This window comes from Gobius niger (genome assembly GCF_951799975.1).
Source record: "Gobius niger genome assembly, chromosome: 2".
In the NCBI taxonomy this organism is placed as follows: Eukaryota; Metazoa; Chordata; class Actinopteri; order Gobiiformes; family Gobiidae; genus Gobius; species Gobius niger.
Window position 1 is genome coordinate 22,378,115 of NC_136853.1, and position 18,306 is coordinate 22,396,420.

The following is an 18,306-nucleotide window of genomic DNA, read 5'->3' on the forward strand; positions in this document are numbered from 1 at the left end:
GATTCCTCCTGTAATGACTGAGATATGAGCCAAAAAAAACAAAGACATAACAATATGCATTTAGTCATTTACCACAGTTACCATAGTTACCGTCAGTTACCCGCCACCTCAATTTTAATGCTGTGATGTCACGTGAACGCAAATCAGGTAACCCATGCTTTAAATTTCAGTTTCATATTCATAACAATTCATAATTCATAACGGCAAAACAGCCGAAGAAAAGCCCTATTTATCATTACACTACTTACAGTTAGGCCTACTTTGAGGTATTTCGGTCAAAGAAACCGAAAATAGTAATAATGCCACCGAGCAAAACTGCAGTCAAAGATTTCATTTTCCTTCACGCAACAGCAGATACACCATGTCCGATATTTTGGGGGAGTTTTTTTCTTCTTCTCTTTTTCGTTCATACATTTACTTGCCACTCGACGTACTTGAATTGTAATTAGGCTACTATTATATTCTGGTATTTTTGTGAAAGTAATATATGTATTTCTAGCCTATTTTTGTAACTCGTTACTTTTGTCAACCGTTAACCCAACACTGTATACGCCCCTTTTATGCATGAATGAAATGCAAATCAACGTGAAAGTATCAGAATCCAGTTGATTGGACAACGTAACGGAATACACGTTACAAAATACACTTTTGGGCGAGTATTCAGTATACCGTAACTAAATGCAATCTCAACACTGGCTGTAAACATCTCTGTGGCAGACGAACGTGAGCGTGACGTCAACAGTGGCGTTGCGAGATCGGGGCTCTGAAGAGGAAGACAACAGACCTGATCCACAGCGCTGACAGACCCAGGGCACTTTGCACCACCTGAGAATGGCAACAGCGCAGTTTCACATCACCACGGGGGATCGCAGTCATGTCTGGAGATGTTCGCCATGCTGCTTTGCCTCTGTGAAGGTAGGGCAAGTGGGCAGTGGGGGTGGGAGGATGCTGAATGCTTGACGATTGGACTAAAATAATTGGCCAATGGCTAAGTGGATCTGTTCAATGCACGATAAGCCACACACAAAAAAAATACATGGATGTAAGGAGTTTGTAGTTTGAATTGTATTCTATCATGCATGTACGGTCACGTTATGCTCTAGGCCAGTGGTTCCCAACCCATGCACCCCTGCTCGTGCCGAAGACAGGCCGCCCACCCCCTCAGTCCAAAACAGCGTTCGTAAAAAAAAATCACGTCAGAGAAGAAGTGTTTTCTGCACCTGATCTCCCTTTTCTGTAATCTCTGTAAAACATTTGCAGTTGAATTTGTTCCAGTAGGCCTGATATCTGGGGTGACCCGCTCAACATCAGTGGTGAAAGTGGGACTGTGATACAGAGGGACAGTTTCTTTTCTGGCCCAAAAATCACACAGACAGATAGAATAAGCCACAAAACGATACAATCTGGAAAGTTAGGACACATTGTACATTTTATGCATTTTTTTTTTTTAATGCCTTAAATGCAACAAATCAGTGTAGTGTTGCATTCCTTTATCATTTCTTAACATTTCGAAACATTTAGATATTCCAAAAAATAATTGTAGAACCAATCTTGTTGTGTTGTTGTGGCATAAAAGATCAAGTAGTGGAAACAACGATGATGCTTTTCACTAACATTTAAAGCCTCATTTTGGCACAATTCCTTTAATGACTCAGAAAACGCTGGTTTATCATTTGTAGTTCTCTAAATGAATTATTGAAAAAGTGTGACAGTATCTAAAGAAGTGGGACAAAGCTCTATGGCTGTGCAGTGCAACCTAAAGAGGGGCAGGTGGGTACCCTACTGACACCCTCCCTGCAGACAGTTCTGGGGACCCCCTGCAATCTCTTGCGCCCTGATGTTGAGAACCACTGCTCTAGGTTACACAGAGTAAATGTTTAACACTGAGCCCAGACTGCGTTGCTTTGTCTTTTTAGTCTCGTGGACAGCTAAAATGGTTCTTAATATTGTGTCCTTTCAGGTATGATGCCAAACGACCTCATCCAAAGCCAAATCCAACAGTATGGGGCTCACTACCAAGGTAAGAAAGTTCCGGCCACAATTAGCCATAAGTGTGACCATGTTCTTGTAAGTCTATATGATTGCCTCAACAGAGTAGAGCTCAGAGCCACAGAATGGTCATCTGTGCAGCTGTCCTTGTCCTGATGACTCTCCTCATTCTGTATGGCTCCAATAATGTCAACGATGCTGGTTACTCTCATTTCCATGTGTCAACACATCAAGCTCTCAAGACTGCAGATTTGAAGAAATGGGCAGGGAGAGAGGGTTATGTGCCTTTTTATGGAAACAAGGTACATGTATATTTTTGTATGTTTGGGCATCAAAATCTCACTCACAAGGACCACAACCTCAAATTAAAGAGACACAACTTTACTGAACAAGCCAGATGACGAAGGCGAAAAATGTTATGTTGCCGTTTTGGGGCAGGAGACAACGACGAGCTCTTGGGCTTTTATCCACACTGACCTAAAAGACAGAAACCATGAAAAGTGTGAAAAAAGGGTGGGAGGGAGCACGTAAACAGGAAACATTGAGGAGAGGGCCAGGAGGTATTTATAGGGCGGAAACTGAAAGGACGTACATGAGGTGTGGTCCTCAAGATAACACACTCTACGTTTAAAACCATTGAGGCTTCTTCAAAAGCATTTAGGTGATTAGGGATACCAGATCAAAATACACCAAAGAAAAAAAGTTATACATATGTCACAAAGTCACACTTTTAAACAAATACTGAGTCACAAGAAAAGAAACAATCTATATTAACTTGGCCATACCGCCTTGGCCTGTTCCTGTCAGATATTAGAAGTGAAGCAGGGCCTGGTTAGTACCTGATGGAAGACTGGTGGGAAATACCAAGAAGCAGGTGTGAGTGGTTGGTGGTGGTCAGAGGGTCCATTGGCGCAGATGTGTCCAGCCTCCCTAAAGGGAAACTGTGGATACGGTACCGACCACCACTGGCTCTGGAGTGGGTGACTAGTGTCACGTGAAAAGCGCTTTACAAGAAAGATTTCCTCCTCCAATGAAAGAAGCGAGAACAAGTCTAAGTAGAACATAATAAAGAACGTTCTGATAAAAGCCAAGTTGAAAACTTGTTTTTGAACGAGATCTGAATTGTTCAATGGAGGAGGAGGTCTTAATATGAGCTGGGAGGATCTTTGTGTTTTCGGGGCAGCAACAGAAAAGGCCCAATCGCCTTTGATTTTTGAGGTGCGATGGAGGAAGAATTAAACACCGGGAGGACGTGAGCAAGCGAGATAATATCAGATCAGTGACGTACTGGAGCAAGGGCCATTATAAAAACAGTCACATTTTTACATAAATTCTACATTTAATCATGTTAAATGGAGTTTCAACTAGTGCAACTGGTAGTTTGCAAAATGCTACTGTTGTGATGCGTTACTGTAGAAGTCCAGTGTAAAGGGAGTTACAGTAATCCAGTCAGTTTGTGAATGAATCACAATTTCAAGGTTATCCTTTAGGTTAAAGTTGGCTTTTGTTTTGCGATGGATCTGAGGTGAAAGAAACTGGATTTGACAGCATGACTAAACAGAACTGTGCAGGGGGATGAGGAGGTGGTCAAGGGGCTGAAATATGTTAAGCTTGCTGAAGCTTTCTCAATTCATGAACACATCGTGCACATACTGGAAAATCTGAACTAGTTTGGCAACAGCATCCTCCGTTACCATGAGACAGATGATGACAGTTTCAATCGATTGCCCAACAATGTATTGTGTAGCCTCCTACTACATTGAACACCATTTTGTTGTACTAACTGTTCCGTGTAGTAGGCTATAATGCATCTTTTGTTCCCTATTTTTCAGACCATGAACCTTCATTGCCATACGTGTGCCCTGGTAACCAGCTCAAGTCATGTATTGGGAAAAAAGGCAGGACATGACATTGACCACACTGAGTGTGTAATCCGCATGAATGATGCTCCCACACTGGGATATGACGAGGATGTGGGGAATCGGACCACACTGAGGGTGGTGGCTCACTCTAGTGTTTTCAGGGTGATCCGAAGGCCTAACGAGTTCCTACATCATGCCGACAGCAATCCTATGATCATTTTCTGGGGGCCACCAAACAAGCTTGGGAAAGATTCCAAGGGAACCTTATATAGATTGATCCAGAGAGTCAGCATGACATACAGAAACCTTTCTTGCTTTAGTATTGCACCAAGTAAAATGCGAAAATTTGATAGCCTTTTTCTCAGAGAAACTGGACGGGACAGGTGAGTAAATTGCTACATGAATAATAAACTGTCTTTCCTAAATCTATTGCTTCTACACTACGCTGTTCTTTACCTCTCAGGCAAAAATCTCATTCGTGGTTGAGCACTGGCTGGTTTACCATGGTCATAGCTATAGAAATATGTGATAATATCGAAGTTTATGGAATGGTTTCACCCAGTCATTGTGGGTAAGTGTAGGGTGTGAATTAAGCCATATAAATTGGTAGCATTATCGTTTACTGAATATTTATTTTCTAGGAAGAAACCAGGATCCAAAAAGATGCCCTATCATTACTACAAACCCCGTGGACCAGATGAATGTGTAACTTATGTACAGAATGAAAGTGGCAAAAGAGGCAACCACCATCGCTTTATTACAGAGAAACAGGTATTTGCACGTTGGGCAAAGCGTTACAACATCAGCTTCAATCATCCAACCTGGTGAGAAGACGTTTACAGAGAAGGAAGTGGGACTCTAAACCTTTTCTTTTTAATAAAACAATAATGTCACAATGTCACAAAAGCTAAACATGAATTCCAACTTTTAGACTGTAACAAAAGTATGAACCGGCATAACTTTTAGAGGATGCTTTCTGCTTTTAATTGTTTAGATTATGGATCCTACATTATGCTTTGTTCCTCACACTTCTGTCAAGTGGACTTCTGTTTCAAGGGTTTATTGTAAATACGAAGATACATTTTAAATGATTTTTATGAATGTTAATAGTATTTTATTTGCATGTAACCTCTGTAAAAAAGTTGGATTGAAAATAATTAAGGTTTTTGTGACATACATGAAGCAGCTCTCATCAACATGGAAATTGTTTTTAGTGGCTCCTGTTGCTCTACATTGGGGGCCTATTCCTTACTTGTTTTTTTCTTTCTTTTTTTAAATTTATTTTACCAGCCAGACATTTAATACAATTGTCTCAGCTTTAAGATGATGTATGATTATCAATCTCCTCAGGCACTTTCACCACAGCGCAATGTAATATGTAAAATTTAGTATACTCACTCAAAAATAAATCAACAGAAGCAAAACCCAACTTAACAAGAATTATATATTATGGGCAAGATGCAATGTACATAATAAAATATGTATTGTTTATCTTTTTTGTCTAATGCATGTTGCCAGTCAATTAACCCTATTAATGTATGTATTCCAATTACTCATAAATTTCGAATGCACGAGTGAAATGGAATGTTATTACACTTGCAAATTTCTGCACACATGAATCTCAAAGCAGTCATAGAATGTATTGTTGACTGTTCACACAGTTTGATTAAAACATACAAGAGTTAAAACAGATATGCTCACCAAATCAAGTCGCTGATAAAAAAAAAACATGTCATACCCAATAAAAAAAAACATTACAGCAAATTAATCACTCATTTAATTTGTTCAAGTTTGTGTCAAAATTTAATAATGTACTAATAAACATGAATAATCATTTTTTGGATGAAAAACATGAATGTGCAATGGGTTTTCATTTGTCTATGTAACATTATGAATCATTAGAAACAAAAGCTGCAATTATCTTCGGTCTCAGACCTGCCATTGAAATCAACATAGCCTCCTGTTGACAACAAAACAATTCATACACATATTTAGAGCATGCTGGCTTAGTTTCCATTTCTCCATACTCACCTCTGTTCGAATGGTCCTGCTGCCCTGACCGGGACATGTGTTGAGGTATAGATCAAATAAAACACTGGGGTCAGTCACTTCTAAGTTCTGGTCAGCATCTAAACTTGCTTCTAATCCTTGTAGGCCACCAAAAACTACCAAAAGATGTCTGGAAATCGTACCAGCAGTGGAAGAATTAAAAATATGTACAACTAAAAATAAACACTTACGCTGCAGTGAACATACTTGAAAGGTGTTATCGATGTCTGATCCAAGTTACAGCCTTTTTCCGATGTACCAATAGTACGATCATATCCATCCTTATATGGACTCTCTGTAAATACAGCACCTGTATGGACCAAAAGAAAAAAGTGAGTCAAGGCAAATTTCACTGTACCTAATAAGCCGACATGCCACTTACTCAGACAAGATGCAAGACGAACTGTATATCCCCAGTAGAGTCCTCCTTTTGTCCTTGGCACATGAGGAGCCACCACTATGCCTTTACACACTTTGCTGTCTAACAAAGGGTAACAAACATTTAATTATACAGTACAGTTAATGTTTAGAGGAAAATTTGCGACAATTACCATCACTCTGGGTTTTGTTGAGCTGCACTGTAACTCGAAGACCTGACTGCAGTGGTTTATCAATACGAACATCCTATAAAATACATAATTGATCACTTTCACATTTTTCAAGTTAAATTGCTGGGTTGCAGGTGACATCACAGTGTTCTAAAGGCCTATACTATTATATAGAGGAAAATTATTTTGGTTTTGAGGAAATTTTTGGTCTTGTACAGAGAGATCATGGACCCAGTGACGGATATATATATATTTTTTTAAATTCATATATTTTCTTTTTAGCTACGACTTGTGAAAATGTAATGTTGCTAGTAGGACAAACTGGCTCCTGCCCCCCCCGCTGGATCCAGTGACATCATCATATTCTAGAACCTGCAACCCATCTATAGATACTCAAACGTGACCTGTACACTTACTTTTCTCATTCCACAGTTAACGAATGAGCCCTTTCCTGGTTTGGTTGGTCGGTCAAGAACTATTCCTTCCCTGTATTCAGATTCTTCATCTATCCTCATGTGGTGAGGGCTGTCGAGAGGGTTAAGTAAACCTAGCAATTGCAAGAACAATATTTCTGAATTGGGGAATAACAGAGCAACTTTCCAGGTTTAAGAGCTCAGTGACGTCATGAATTACCTGCATACTGTAAATCTTGGTGTTTTGGAAAGAACCACTTACGAAGGTATCTGCAAGGGACCAAAATTAAGCATTTGTGGTCAAAATTAATTAAATAATATAATGAGTAAATAGACTGGATCCTTACTGAGGGCATTCCAGGTACTGAAGTATTCTGGCAAGCTGAATACAGGCATGTCCTTTCTTCCCAACACCTTTAAATTCACCTTCCACACTTCTGAAAAAGGAGCGGTCATTGGTATTTAAGAATCATTCTTTATTTTCTGTCTGACTACTTACTTTACATCTTCCCCTTGTTCATCAAAGACAACTATTTCATCCACACAAAAGACCACACAGGCCCGAGCAATCTGTCCGGCCAGATACGTGCGCAGCTCTGTAGACTGTGCATTGTCTAGAACCGATCCAGGCAAGGCTACACTCACAGTGTATTCCCGACCTATCAAAGACACATGACATACTTGTATGACTTCTGCATCCATGGCATACATTCACAAACTGCTAAGCAAAAAATGTTACCTTTGTTCTGGTTCTGCTCAGAGCTTTCTTTTTGAACTTCTTTCTGTTGTTCCTTCTCCAACTTCTTAATAATCTTGGCCTGTTTCTTTAGTTTGAGAGCATCTTTAACTACAATGGATAGAAATGACACAAAATAATTTTTTTATTGCCGGTGTGCGCATTATACCCTTCTTAGTAATCATCAAAACGTCATTTTAGCCTCTCCATGTATGTATGTTTATGTGACAGGCAAACTGTCACTATTCTTCCCATGGTCCAAGTATTTGTTTCACTGCAGAGGGCACTATTGCGCCCAAGATCTTTTTTATTTCACAAGCAGCACTGAACAGCCCTAACGTACCTCCATGAACACTGTCAACACCACCTTACAGAGGGTGTGTTGACACGCCCGCTTTGCGCTGGTCATCCTCCATAAACTCCCATACATTTTCCTGCAATAACATGTATATGGGGCCCATACCACATGGTTACTGTTTGACACAGTGAGTGATTCCTTACGAAAACAAGCACCATAAACTATACATTTTCGGAAACCTAAATCACGGTATGGGCCCTGGGTCTCTGTCGCCATTGACTTTTATGGGCTCTGTACAACTACAATGTTGATTTTTGCATTACATGCATGTGACGTGCATAGCGAGGAGTGCGTTAATGAGAGCTCGATCTGCTTGTGTGTATTTGAGAAAATTAACTTTGTAATTGGTCTGCAATCCAGTCTCTGTCATTTTGGCTGGCAATCAGCTGATTGGACCTCCGCCCACCACTACAGAGTGTCTGTTATTTGATTTGTCCATTCATTTGAGGTTCCAAGCAGTTCCAAACAGCGTTATACCAACCAAAAGTCCTGAGAATGGCCTGTACTGTGTTTACATGTAGACAACGTAAGAGCCTCTTCGCCAGCCCTGATAATGCTAAGGCCTAATTGAAAAACATTAAAATTAAAATATAAAAAAATATATAATTTACTATGCAGTAATACAGCAATAGTGTAAATACACATAATAAAATAGGGAAAATACTACTCGAGTTTATTTTAGATTTTATAGTTAAAGTAATAGAGTTTGGGAAAATCCACTGTTACCATGGAGATCCGCCATGTTTGCAGCTGTTAAAAACAGTAAGAAAAGAAGAAAGAAAAAAGCCGTGGAGCAACTCCGTTATCTGCCGAGTCATTAACACACTGTGGTGTTTTAAAGAGAACAATTACCCCAGTATTTTATATTTTTTAAAACCATTAGTTTATCATTGCTGCTAATCCCATGATTCTTAGCGATATGACGTCACAAAACAAATACATATCGATAATGGGAATTCGTAAGATAAGTTGATTTACTCAGAGAAAAGAGAAACCAAATAATATTACTCAAGTACGGAACTGTGTTTAACCACTCGAAGACTTAAAAAATAGTCGAATAGCCTATGCTTGAGCAAATACACCTGAGCACTACTACAGTTATCAGTTACAAATACCCACAAGGTCATCGCTTTGTTTAGTTTCTCCAATTAAAAGTATTTCAGTAGTCATTCAATCTTTCCCCCTCTGATATTTACATGTGAACTACTATGGGGCCATGTTCGCCTTACTCACGTTCAGTTTTTCGTTTCTTCCAGTCCACGTGGCCGTCCCGCTGCGCAAAGCAGCACGAGGAGAGAAACATGTGTTAAACAAAATCAACTCTACATTCTACTAAATCAGATCAATGCATACCTGATTTGGAGAGGGTTTTTTGGAAGTCGACATTTTTCGATCACAACACAACGTGAGATTCTTTCACTTCCAGGTTATCGCCATTCAAAATAAAAGCGCCCAGGCCCCACGATGATTTTTTTATTTTTATTTTTTTTCATTTTATTTTTTACAATTTAACAATCCAGTAATAGCTTTCTGCAGCATACACATACAGGACCTAAATAAATTCCTTTACTTTAATTTGTTCACAGTACAGAGCAGCACATTTCTCATCAAAAATATAACGTTTTTAAAAATTGTGCAAAAAAACAATCTTTTACCTTTATTAATTATTTATACAGAATACGAGTTGAAAACATGATCCACAATGTTTCGATTTAGAGAACATCGACTTCCATTTTATAAGAACAAATCAAATCATTTACTTTCAGCGCTCCACTTTCTCAAGATATCTCCTGCTGCGTCTAGAGTCAAATCCTCCTAAAAGAACAATAACAACACATCAAATAGAACACAGTGGTTCACATATACGCGCAATGATTTTTACCTTGACAAAACAAAATCGTATATATTTGTTGAAGTCTTTTTGATGTTCTGGGCTGTAAAATGCTGACACAGGGATTGTAGCTAAACCCTAAAAAGAAAGAATGATATCACTTTGGTATACTTCCAATCTGAAATAGCTGTAGCTTGTATTATGATGCATTGCAATAACAACACATGTACAAAAATATGATTACCTTTTCTCGTATTAACCATTTGACAAATTTAAAGTCATATTCTTCATCTTTTGTGTCTTGATCCTTGAAGTCTACACCTAAACAATGAACACAGAGTCAATATTAGTTGTAAGTTTGGCAGTGGCGATGATGACCATGCATACTGCTGTCCTTAGGCCTCAGTGTTTGTGTGTGTTAGTGCTAATGAGCAAGAAATTAGACAAACTAATGAAACCAGATGTGTTTTGTAGTAGGATAATGTTATTAGCCAATGAATAGACGAGTTCACTTACTAAGAGTAGAAATGTCAACCACCATAAAGTAACCTCCCTCTGGCATGATCGGCTTCAAACCCACACTCTCAAGGTATGTGGCCATCTTTTGTCTCTTGTGATGCAGCATTGCAGGCAGCTGCTGAAAATAGCTTTCTGCGGTCCCAAAGACATCGTATTCTCTGTCAAATCCACAAGCTACAGCCTCCTGGAACAAGCGTATAAGCATTTCACACATCAGATTATCATGTTTTTATAAATACATTTTATTTTGGTGTCAATTTTCTGTGATAACTTTAAGAAAAACTTGAAATAAATCGATGGCATTTACCTGGGCAGCAGTGGCACAGTGATAAACAGAGTTCTGATGCAGAGTTTGCATGTGTTTGATGATACGACTTGAACTAATAGCCCACCCAACCTGTACACGAAAAGTGTCATGAAAACCGTGTATTTAAGCTCCAGGCAAGTCAGAAGCTTCTCCTCTTTTGTTGAACATAAACATGTACCTTCCACCCTGTTGCACTGAATGTTTTTCCAGCACTGCCCACAGTAATAGTCCTTTCCCACATACCGGGAAGACTAGCTATTAAAAACATAATGATGGTTTAACACTTGATTTTACATTTTTAAAATACTGTACCAACTTACCAATCTTTACATGCTTAGCTCCATCATACGTCAGCCACTCATACACCTCATCACTAATACACAAAAGGTCATTTTTGATGCAAAGGTCAGCAATGACCTGGAGCTCCTCAGTCTTATACACCTGTTTTCGAAACATCAAAGGATCATCATAACGGATTTAGAGACAGTTTCTTTGATGCAGCATATAAATAAAGTCTTACCTTTCCCAGAGGATTATTGGGTGTATTAATAACAATGGCTTTTGTACGTGGAGTAATTTTACTTGCTAGTTCTTCAGCTGAAAGAACCCAATCCCCACTGGAAAACACTCCATCTTTATTCCTCTGTGCACAAACATTATGCTAGTTAAAAAATGTTCAAAGGTTAAAAAAAAAGTTGAATATTTGCAAACGACTTACGGGCCGCAGAGGTACATACACAGGTTTTCCACCAGCCATGTGGACCATTGGCTGATAGCAATCAAAGAATGGCTCAACAATGATGACCTTAAAAAATGTTAAATAATATATCGTTACAACTGAATGTTTATCATTGTAAAATAATGTGGCTCTTACTTCATCGCCTTCATCTATCAGTGCTTGAAATGCACAAAAAAGTGCCTGATAAGCTCCGACTGTGACCAGGATGTCTTCAAAAGGGTTGATTTCAAGACCCACAATCCTACTAAAGAATGTGGCTAAGCTTTTAACCAGATGGGGGTGTCCCTATAGAGCGAAAAGAGAAAAGACCAAACAAACAGATGCATTAACTTAGAAAAATCTCTGCATTTATGTTTTGCCAGTCACTTACAAATGCACGGGTGTACTGGTGCATTGAGGGTCCTCCCATCACGGCTGCACAGAAAGCCTCTTGGACGAACTTAGGGGGAGAGAAGTCAGGAAACCCCTGGCCAAGGTTCACGGCTTTGTATTCTGCAGCCAGTTGCGTGAATTCAACCCTGTCATTGCAGTTACAAGATGTTTAGTCCATGTCATAATAAACACGTCTCCAATCATGAAATCACAATTGATCAACTCCAGCCCACAACCTTGTTTAGAACCGAAATAACTTACCACACATTTTTATCCACACCTTCGACTCTGCGAGCGTGGATTTGTCGAGACATGATCTAAAATAAAAGTACAATTTGATGTGTTGTGTTTTTGAGAGCGTGCACGGAGTGACAGAAGAAAAATAAGTACGAACCGTATTATTATTAAATGCTGTGGGGGGTCTCGGGCGAACAACACTCCAAAGCTGCAATATATTCCGCGGAATTCCCATCGATTTTAGTTCCTGCGCTCATTATAGCACAACTATATATCGACAACCGCGTTCAAGTGGTAAAGGTCAACTTAAACAATTGCATTAGCAGATTTGATTTGACTGGCGGCTGTGGAGGCCAATAATAAAACCATAAAACTCCAAACTCCAAACACATCTACTTCCGGTATGGGCGGAGCGAGAGAGATGATTGGACGAGTAGGAAGACAAGTTATCCTGTGGCAGTAACAGCTTATTGTTTAGAATGGACTTTGGAAAAACTACTTTGTGTTTAAGATGAGGTTTAATTTGAGGCATCAGTGGTGGAAAGTAAATAAAAAGTACAAGTAAAAAGTACAAATTATAGGTACTTTTACTTAAGTACATTTTATGATGAATACTTTTTTACTGTTACTTCACTACATTTTATGAGCCTGTATCTGTACTTTCTACTCCACTACATTTTTAAATTGGGTTAAAAGTATTTTATTTTCAGATTGACCTCTCTATGATGAAGTGGTTTAGTCCCAGTTTAGACTTGGTTTTGTGGTTTACTCCTTTAGACCTTGTTTAGCTCTGGTTAAGACCTGGTTTAGATCTAGCTTAGTCTGGGTTAAGAACTGATTTAGTTCCTGTGTTTGACCCGAGTTAGTCGTTTACTCTTTAAGACCTGGTTTGATTCAAATTATTAAAAAAAAAATCTTGCACGTTAAACTTTTAACTTATAAATTACATTGTACAATATATCCTTTTGCTTAAGTAAACATTTTATCAGATACTTTTACTTATGTACATTTTTGGCCCTGTATCTGTACTTTTACTTAGGAATATTGAGTACTTCTTCCACCACTGTCTCTATATGTCACTAACCATATGAATACATGTATGATTCAAAAATAATATACTTAATTCAACATTGAGATCAATCACTGGGGAGTGATTCATCTTGTTGCCCAATAATGTATGACAAATGATTAGATTAAATCACATTTTTAATTTCTTTCAAGCTTTATGTACAGATAGATATAAAGAACACTTACAATCACTCTAAATGCCAGCCTTTTTTAAGTCCTCTGGAAGCACTCTGCCTCTTTTGCGTGCCTTGTTTTTCTTCTTCTCCAATTTGACATTCTTGCGCCTTTGGATGTTTTTCTTTCTCTTGTCCTGCCTATGTTGCATTTTTTCGATCACATTCTCACTGCGCTGGTCCCACTTCTTCTTCCGTTGAGTTCGCTTTTTCTCCTTCCTTTTTAATGCCACACGCAGCATATTTTCATCATCTTTGATCTTAATACCCTCAGCTTTGTATAATAAGTTCGTCCATTTTATCTTTTTCTCCATCTCTTGCGCCTTGTCTGCATCCGTCTCTCTCAGCTGCTCCAGTTTAGCTTTGCGAGCTTCCACACGACTCAGTAGCTGCTTGTAGTTCTTCCCAGTTAGTGGTGTGATCTGGCCCTTCAAGCTCTTCTTTTTGTTTTTCTTTTCAATCATCTTGTCCTCGTATCCCTCGTCTACCGTCTCTACTTTGTTAAATACAATAGCAGTTTCATCCCTCTTACTGGCAGACGGGGCAATGTCAACCTCCTGTTTAATCTCTGGTGTTGCTTTTTGCTCACTTTTTTCGGCCAGTTTTTTCATCCGAATCTCTTTTCTCTTCCTTTTTTTGCGCTCCCGCTCCAGCTTTCGCTTCGCCCTCTTCGCTTGTACTTCGGGAGACAACGCATCCTTTGGGGGACCCTTGAAGGCAAAGAAAGTATTTGTTAAACACTGAGTATTTAGCTGGGATTTTGAAATATTACAGGTGCGACTCAAAAGAATAAGTCAAAAAGGTTAGTGTCACTATTGTGAAAATGAGTGTGGATACAATGTTTAAAAAATACCAAAATTCTAGTATCTAAAATAAAATTTCACAAAGCCGCTTATTACGTTTATGACAAGTATTTTTGATTTGTTTTGAGCGTGCATTTTCTTTCTCTTTTATTGGCTCAAGTTGCTATGATAATTGCTTGTAGCCCATCTGTGAGTGTAAATAGATAGATATCCATAGATTCTCTTAAAGGAATAGGCCACCGTTTTTAAATACTGAGATATGTTCTTACCTTAGCTTTGACGAGTTCTTTAGGACCTGTCTGGTTTTCACTCGTGCCTTCAGTCACGTAAACACAGCGCAGACGGCGTTAGCATTTAGCCTCTCCCTCTCTCCTCTATAGCTCCAAAACAGGTCAAGATAGAAGCTACCAACCTCTTCCACGTTTTCCCTATTTAAATATGGTTACGTGAAGTGTTACACTACAAAGTATAATTACACAAAATTAAACAATGTGGATTTTCTAAGTGGATAAAAGGGGGAACTATAATGTAAGGCGTAGTAATACCAGGAGTAGTTTGGCATCCGCACAGTAAAGTGAAGATTACGGCGCTGATTTCGAATTACTCCTGGTATTATTACGCCTTACAATATAGTTCCCCCTTTTATCTGCTTAGAAAATCCACATTGTTAAACGTGGAAGAGCTCGGTAGCTTCTATCTTGACCTGTTTTGGAGCTATAGTGGAGAGAGGGAGAGGCTAAATGCTAACGCCGTCTGCGCTGTGTTTACGTGACTGAAGGCACGGGTGAAGATCAGACAGGTCCTAAAGAACTCGTCAAAGCTAAGGTAAGAACATATCTCAGTATGTAAAAACGGTGGCCTGTTCCTTTAAGGGTTCAGCTCTGGGGAGTTGGTTGGACAACGTAATGCAGTCATATCTTGGTTATTAGCTCGAATTTATGCTGTTTGTACCGTCATTGTTTATCTAGGAAAGACACTTGACTCACTTGCTTGTTGCATAAATCTGTAGATTGCTAGGTAGCCTGGGTTTGACTGTCAGCCCCAAGTCAAATGTGGTTAAAAAAAAAACCTCAATGTGACTGAGAAGTGCATAATTACAATTACACCGTTTGGGTATCTGCAATGATGTACTTGAGGATATCAATTAGATAAATAAACTAAAGAACAGACACATGTGTGTGTTGCACTGGTAAAAGCCGCACCTGACCCCGGGACTCCTCAATCTTTTCATGAAGTCTCTTACGCAGCAGATCTACTCCAGAAAACTTTATTTCCACCTTATCTATGAGAAACAACACACAGAAGTGATTAGTCATAGAATCATTTTGTGAGACACTATAGGAGCATATTACACAATACACACCTTTGTTTAATAGCGCTGGACCTTTGGCCTTAGCTTTAATGTCATCAGGTGCTGCTTTGGAGAGACCCTTCTGTGATGCAGGACTGGCTGCAGACGTCTGTTGGGGCTTAGTACTTGTTTTCTGTTTTCTTGTTTTGTTTCCATTCACATGTTTATTATTTAACTTTTTCCTCTTCTTCAGGAAGTCATTATCTGTTGTCCCCTTCAAATTCCCTGTAATAGAAGACACGCGGTTTGATTTGATGTAATATAAAATATGCAGAATACAACTTTCCAAACAAAAGTTGTAGGCCACGTAACACATTGCGATATTTACAATCATCATCAATCATTCAAAACACGCATTTTTTCCTCAGAAAAATTAGATGTTATTCAAAAAGACTGTAATAGATTAATCTGTAATATCATAAAACGTAAGAGCATACGACGCATTTTTACCAGAGGGTCTCTTCCTCGGCTCCTGTTGGGGTCGCTGGGTAAACACTTGACTAGCAATTTTCTGAAAATATAAATCCTTAGAGACAAGATCCATGTCTGTTCCAGTAAAGCGACACGGCTCAGCTATAGATTAAAATTATGAATACACCTAAATCCCACGGAAAGCACACGTGGGGAGAAAAACAGCGGAGAACGTGCACCGGAAGTAGTAACAGCAAACTCACTCCCCCTTGTGTTCTTGGCTTGTTATGTATGTGAACCTCCTACGGTGTTGTAGATGTACGACTACATTTTCTGACGCAGGTATGAAGTCTCTGTTTGTTTTCTACAGTAAGACAGTCATCTCTCTAAAACAACACGTAAGTCCTAATGTGCCAGAGTTTGTTTACGTGTTACTGCTCCAGTTTATTGAACACTTGTGTTGCAGGTTTATGCTGTCTGCATCAGAAGGTCCCATGCACTGTCCAGACTTCAGTTCTTCCAGCATACAGGAGGTACATGTTATGCACTGATGAATGACTCTGAATCTGGATTAGCTTTTCTACTTTATTTAATTTATGTATTTTTAACTCTGTTATTAGGAAAGCTGGTGAACGCTGGTCGACAGTCTAGTTCCGCAGCAGCAGGAGCAGAAAAAGGAGAGGACTCTTTTTTCAAATGGTTTCTGACACTCATTCCTGTCGCTACCTTTGGTCTTGGTACATGGCAGGTAGGAAGAGAGAAGTTTATCCTCCTAGTGTTAACCAGTACTTTGCAAAGTGGCACAAGCAGGGTATTGTTATGTATGAATGACATTTGGGGTATATTTCTCAAAGGTTAAGCGACGTCAATGGAAATTAGAGTTAATTGATGACCTAAGAAGACTGACTACTGCTGAGCCTGTTGCTTTACCTACAGAGTGAGTGCATAATCATACCATCATAACTTACTTACTGTATGGACCATTACAAATAGACAAAATGTTTGACATATGAACAAATGTATGCTCAGAAATTATATTTCATGATGAAAATCAGTTTTCCCCCTACACTTTCCACAGTCCCCATGAGCTGAACACTTTGGAGTATAGAAGGGTAAAGGTTCGTGGACGTTATGACCACTCTCGAGAGTTGTACATCATGCCACGGTCACCAGTTGACCCAGAGAGGGAAGCCAGAGAGGCAGGCAGTTTATCGTCCAGTGGAGAGATTGGTGCAAATGTTATCACCCCATTCCACTGCGTTGATCTTGGGTAAGACATTCTACCAACGTCCGACATTGTTGTCTGCAAACTGTATTGCTAATTTTATACTTTTGTTTGTTTAGCATCACAATCCTCGTTAACCGTGGATATGTCCCAAGGCAGAAGATGAAACCAGAGACCAGGATGAAGGGACAGGTATAACACACTCTTGCAAAAAAGAGCTGAAAGCTTGCTGGACAGAGTTTGAACTGTTTGTGTGCAGGTGGATGGGGAGGTTGAGGTGGTTGGAATAGTCAGACAGACCGAGAACCGCAAACCTTTTGTCCCAAATAATGATACCCAGAATAACAGATGGCATTATCGCGACTTGGATGCAATGGCTCAGATTACTGGTGCTGAGCCAATCTTCATTGATGCAGACTTTGGTAATATTTGTTTACAACATAATCACTTCCTCAGTTTCTGGGAATTAATTTTTACAGTGTGCAAACTTATATTGCAGCCAGTACTATTCCTGGAGGACCAATCGGAGGGCAGACGAGAGTAACACTTCGAAACGAGCATATGCAATATATCATGACATGGTAGGTAGAAACCTAAATGTCCTTTATGTCTGTTCTGCAGGACCCTTAACAATGTTCTTCTTCTACACCTATTTAGGTATGGCCTCTGTGCAGCAACATCTTACATGTGGTATGCCAAGTTTGTGAAGAAGATTAAAATATAGCTTGTGTAAAGTAATATAAATTAAAATTGTCATTATAGTAATGCTGGGACTTGATTTCTGAAGCACAATGTATATGTTATGTATTCTCTGTGCAACTTAATTCAAAATTACATTCATTCACATATTTACTTCTGTACATTACGGTCACACTGGGATGATTTATGAGGGATTAGCCAGTACAGCTCAAGCAGGAAACCCAAGCCAACTCATTATCAGCTCTTGTGTGATTGGGTCTATTTCTGCAGCTACTCAATTTAAACCTTCAGGCTGTTTGGATATGATCCAGCAGTTTGTCAATGAATCCTTCACGTCATAGCAAAATCATGTACACTTCTGAGGCGCTTGCAGTATGAAAGGCGTGATGCAGAACACAGGTCCGACCTTATTAAAACTTGCTTTCAGCAGCCAGTGGCAGCATGACCCAAATTTGTTTAATCTCAGATTTTCTCCATCACTTTTACACACATTTTTTGGACGATCCTGCTGTAGTCCGGTACATCAAGAATAGGGACATGGCTGAATTCAGGTCAGTGGTGGAAAATCTTGTCACATGGTGTCTGAAAAAACATCTGCAGCTAAATGTGACAAACG

The 18,306-nt window shown here is 39.3% G+C and overlaps 5 protein-coding genes and 1 long non-coding RNA gene across 6 annotated transcripts; 2 read left to right on the forward strand and 4 right to left on the reverse strand.

Annotated features, from left to right (window-relative positions):
• The first annotated feature begins 2,102 nt into the window (after positions 1–2,102).
• Positions 2,103–4,724, forward strand: st6galnac6 (ST6 (alpha-N-acetyl-neuraminyl-2,3-beta-galactosyl-1,3)-N-acetylgalactosaminide alpha-2,6-sialyltransferase 6). The gene is made up of 4 exons (XM_079551557.1): positions 2,103–2,291; positions 3,822–4,234; positions 4,315–4,422; positions 4,493–4,724. Exons 1-4 carry the CDS (start codon positions 2,115–2,117, stop codon positions 4,677–4,679), a joined length of 885 nt encoding a protein of 294 aa, XP_079407683.1. The 5' UTR covers positions 2,103–2,114; the 3' UTR covers positions 4,680–4,724.
• A 911-nt stretch (positions 4,725–5,635) lies between these two features.
• On the reverse strand, positions 5,636–7,563 carry spout1 (SPOUT domain containing methyltransferase 1; the record flags this gene model as incomplete). The annotated part of the gene is made up of 9 exons (XM_079552281.1): positions 5,636–5,811; positions 5,883–6,030; positions 6,108–6,210; positions 6,283–6,381; positions 6,452–6,524; positions 6,865–6,995; positions 7,082–7,131; positions 7,209–7,298; positions 7,361–7,563. 9 exons carry the CDS (start codon positions 7,561–7,563, stop codon positions 5,740–5,742), a joined length of 969 nt encoding a protein of 322 aa, XP_079408407.1. The 3' UTR covers positions 5,636–5,739.
• A 39-nt stretch (positions 7,564–7,602) lies between these two features.
• On the reverse strand, positions 7,603–9,382 carry LOC306959446. Its single transcript, XR_013792618.1, has 3 exons — positions 9,309–9,382; positions 9,189–9,228; positions 7,603–7,708 (listed from the first exon to the last, which is right to left on the reverse strand). It is a non-coding gene; the product is annotated as an uncharacterized lncRNA (long non-coding RNA).
• Positions 9,383–9,529: 147 nt separating this feature from the next.
• kyat1 (kynurenine aminotransferase 1) lies at positions 9,530–12,077 on the reverse strand. Its single transcript, XM_079551556.1, has 12 exons — positions 11,985–12,077; positions 11,722–11,869; positions 11,487–11,636; positions 11,331–11,417; positions 11,133–11,255; positions 10,933–11,053; positions 10,791–10,867; positions 10,613–10,702; positions 10,303–10,489; positions 10,031–10,107; positions 9,838–9,924; positions 9,530–9,770 (listed from the first exon to the last, which is right to left on the reverse strand). The coding sequence occupies exons 1-12, from the start codon at positions 12,035–12,037 to the stop codon at positions 9,708–9,710; spliced, it is 1,263 nt and encodes a 420-aa protein (XP_079407682.1). The 5' UTR covers positions 12,038–12,077; the 3' UTR covers positions 9,530–9,707.
• A 1,093-nt stretch (positions 12,078–13,170) lies between these two features.
• On the reverse strand, positions 13,171–16,012 carry surf6 (surfeit 6). Its single transcript, XM_079552282.1, has 4 exons — positions 15,806–16,012; positions 15,389–15,580; positions 15,207–15,286; positions 13,171–13,911 (listed from the first exon to the last, which is right to left on the reverse strand). The coding sequence occupies exons 1-4, from the start codon at positions 15,897–15,899 to the stop codon at positions 13,222–13,224; spliced, it is 1,056 nt and encodes a 351-aa protein (XP_079408408.1). The 5' UTR covers positions 15,900–16,012; the 3' UTR covers positions 13,171–13,221.
• Positions 16,012–17,779, forward strand: surf1 (SURF1 cytochrome c oxidase assembly factor). Its single transcript, XM_079551926.1, has 9 exons — positions 16,012–16,164; positions 16,233–16,299; positions 16,387–16,514; positions 16,621–16,703; positions 16,845–17,036; positions 17,111–17,183; positions 17,251–17,413; positions 17,491–17,572; positions 17,649–17,779. Exons 1-9 carry the CDS (start codon positions 16,054–16,056, stop codon positions 17,713–17,715), a joined length of 966 nt encoding a protein of 321 aa, XP_079408052.1. The 5' UTR covers positions 16,012–16,053; the 3' UTR covers positions 17,716–17,779.
• Positions 17,780–18,306: the final 527 nt, after the last annotated feature.

Bases quoted from the DNA above. Each gene is read 5' to 3' on its own strand.
- st6galnac6 (XM_079551557.1), top strand. From the start codon at position 2,115: ATGGTCATCTGTGCAGCTGTCCTTGTCCTGATGACTCTCCTCATTCTG. The intron at 2,292-3,821 runs GTACATGTATAT...CCTATTTTTCAG, and splicing joins TGCCTTTTTATGGAAACAAG to ACCATGAACCTTCATTGCCA. The intron at 4,235-4,314 runs GTGAGTAAATTG...TTTACCTCTCAG, and splicing joins AGAGAAACTGGACGGGACAG to GCAAAAATCTCATTCGTGGT.
- kyat1 (XM_079551556.1), bottom strand. From the start codon at position 12,037: ATGTCTCGACAAATCCACGCTCGCAGAGTCGAAGGTGTGGATAAAAAT. The intron at 10,703-10,790 runs GTACATGTTTAT...TTTCGTGTACAG, and splicing joins TCAGTGCAACAGGGTGGAAG to GTTGGGTGGGCTATTAGTTC. The intron at 10,490-10,612 runs GTAAATGCCATC...CGCTTGTTCCAG, and splicing joins ACTGTGCCACTGCTGCCCAG to GAGGCTGTAGCTTGTGGATT.
- surf6 (XM_079552282.1), bottom strand. From the start codon at position 15,899: ATGGATCTTGTCTCTAAGGATTTATATTTTCAGAAAATTGCTAGTCAA. The intron at 15,287-15,388 runs GTCCAGCGCTAT...TGTTTCTCATAG, and splicing joins CATTAAAGCTAAGGCCAAAG to ATAAGGTGGAAATAAAGTTT. The intron at 13,912-15,206 runs GTGCGGCTTTTA...TTTGCCTTCAAG, and splicing joins TTGAGGAGTCCCGGGGTCAG to GGTCCCCCAAAGGATGCGTT.
- surf1 (XM_079551926.1), top strand. From the start codon at position 16,054: ATGTATGTGAACCTCCTACGGTGTTGTAGATGTACGACTACATTTTCT. The intron at 17,184-17,250 runs GTATAACACACT...GTTTGTGTGCAG, and splicing joins AGACCAGGATGAAGGGACAG to GTGGATGGGGAGGTTGAGGT. The intron at 17,573-17,648 runs GTAGGTAGAAAC...ACACCTATTTAG, and splicing joins ATGCAATATATCATGACATG to GTATGGCCTCTGTGCAGCAA.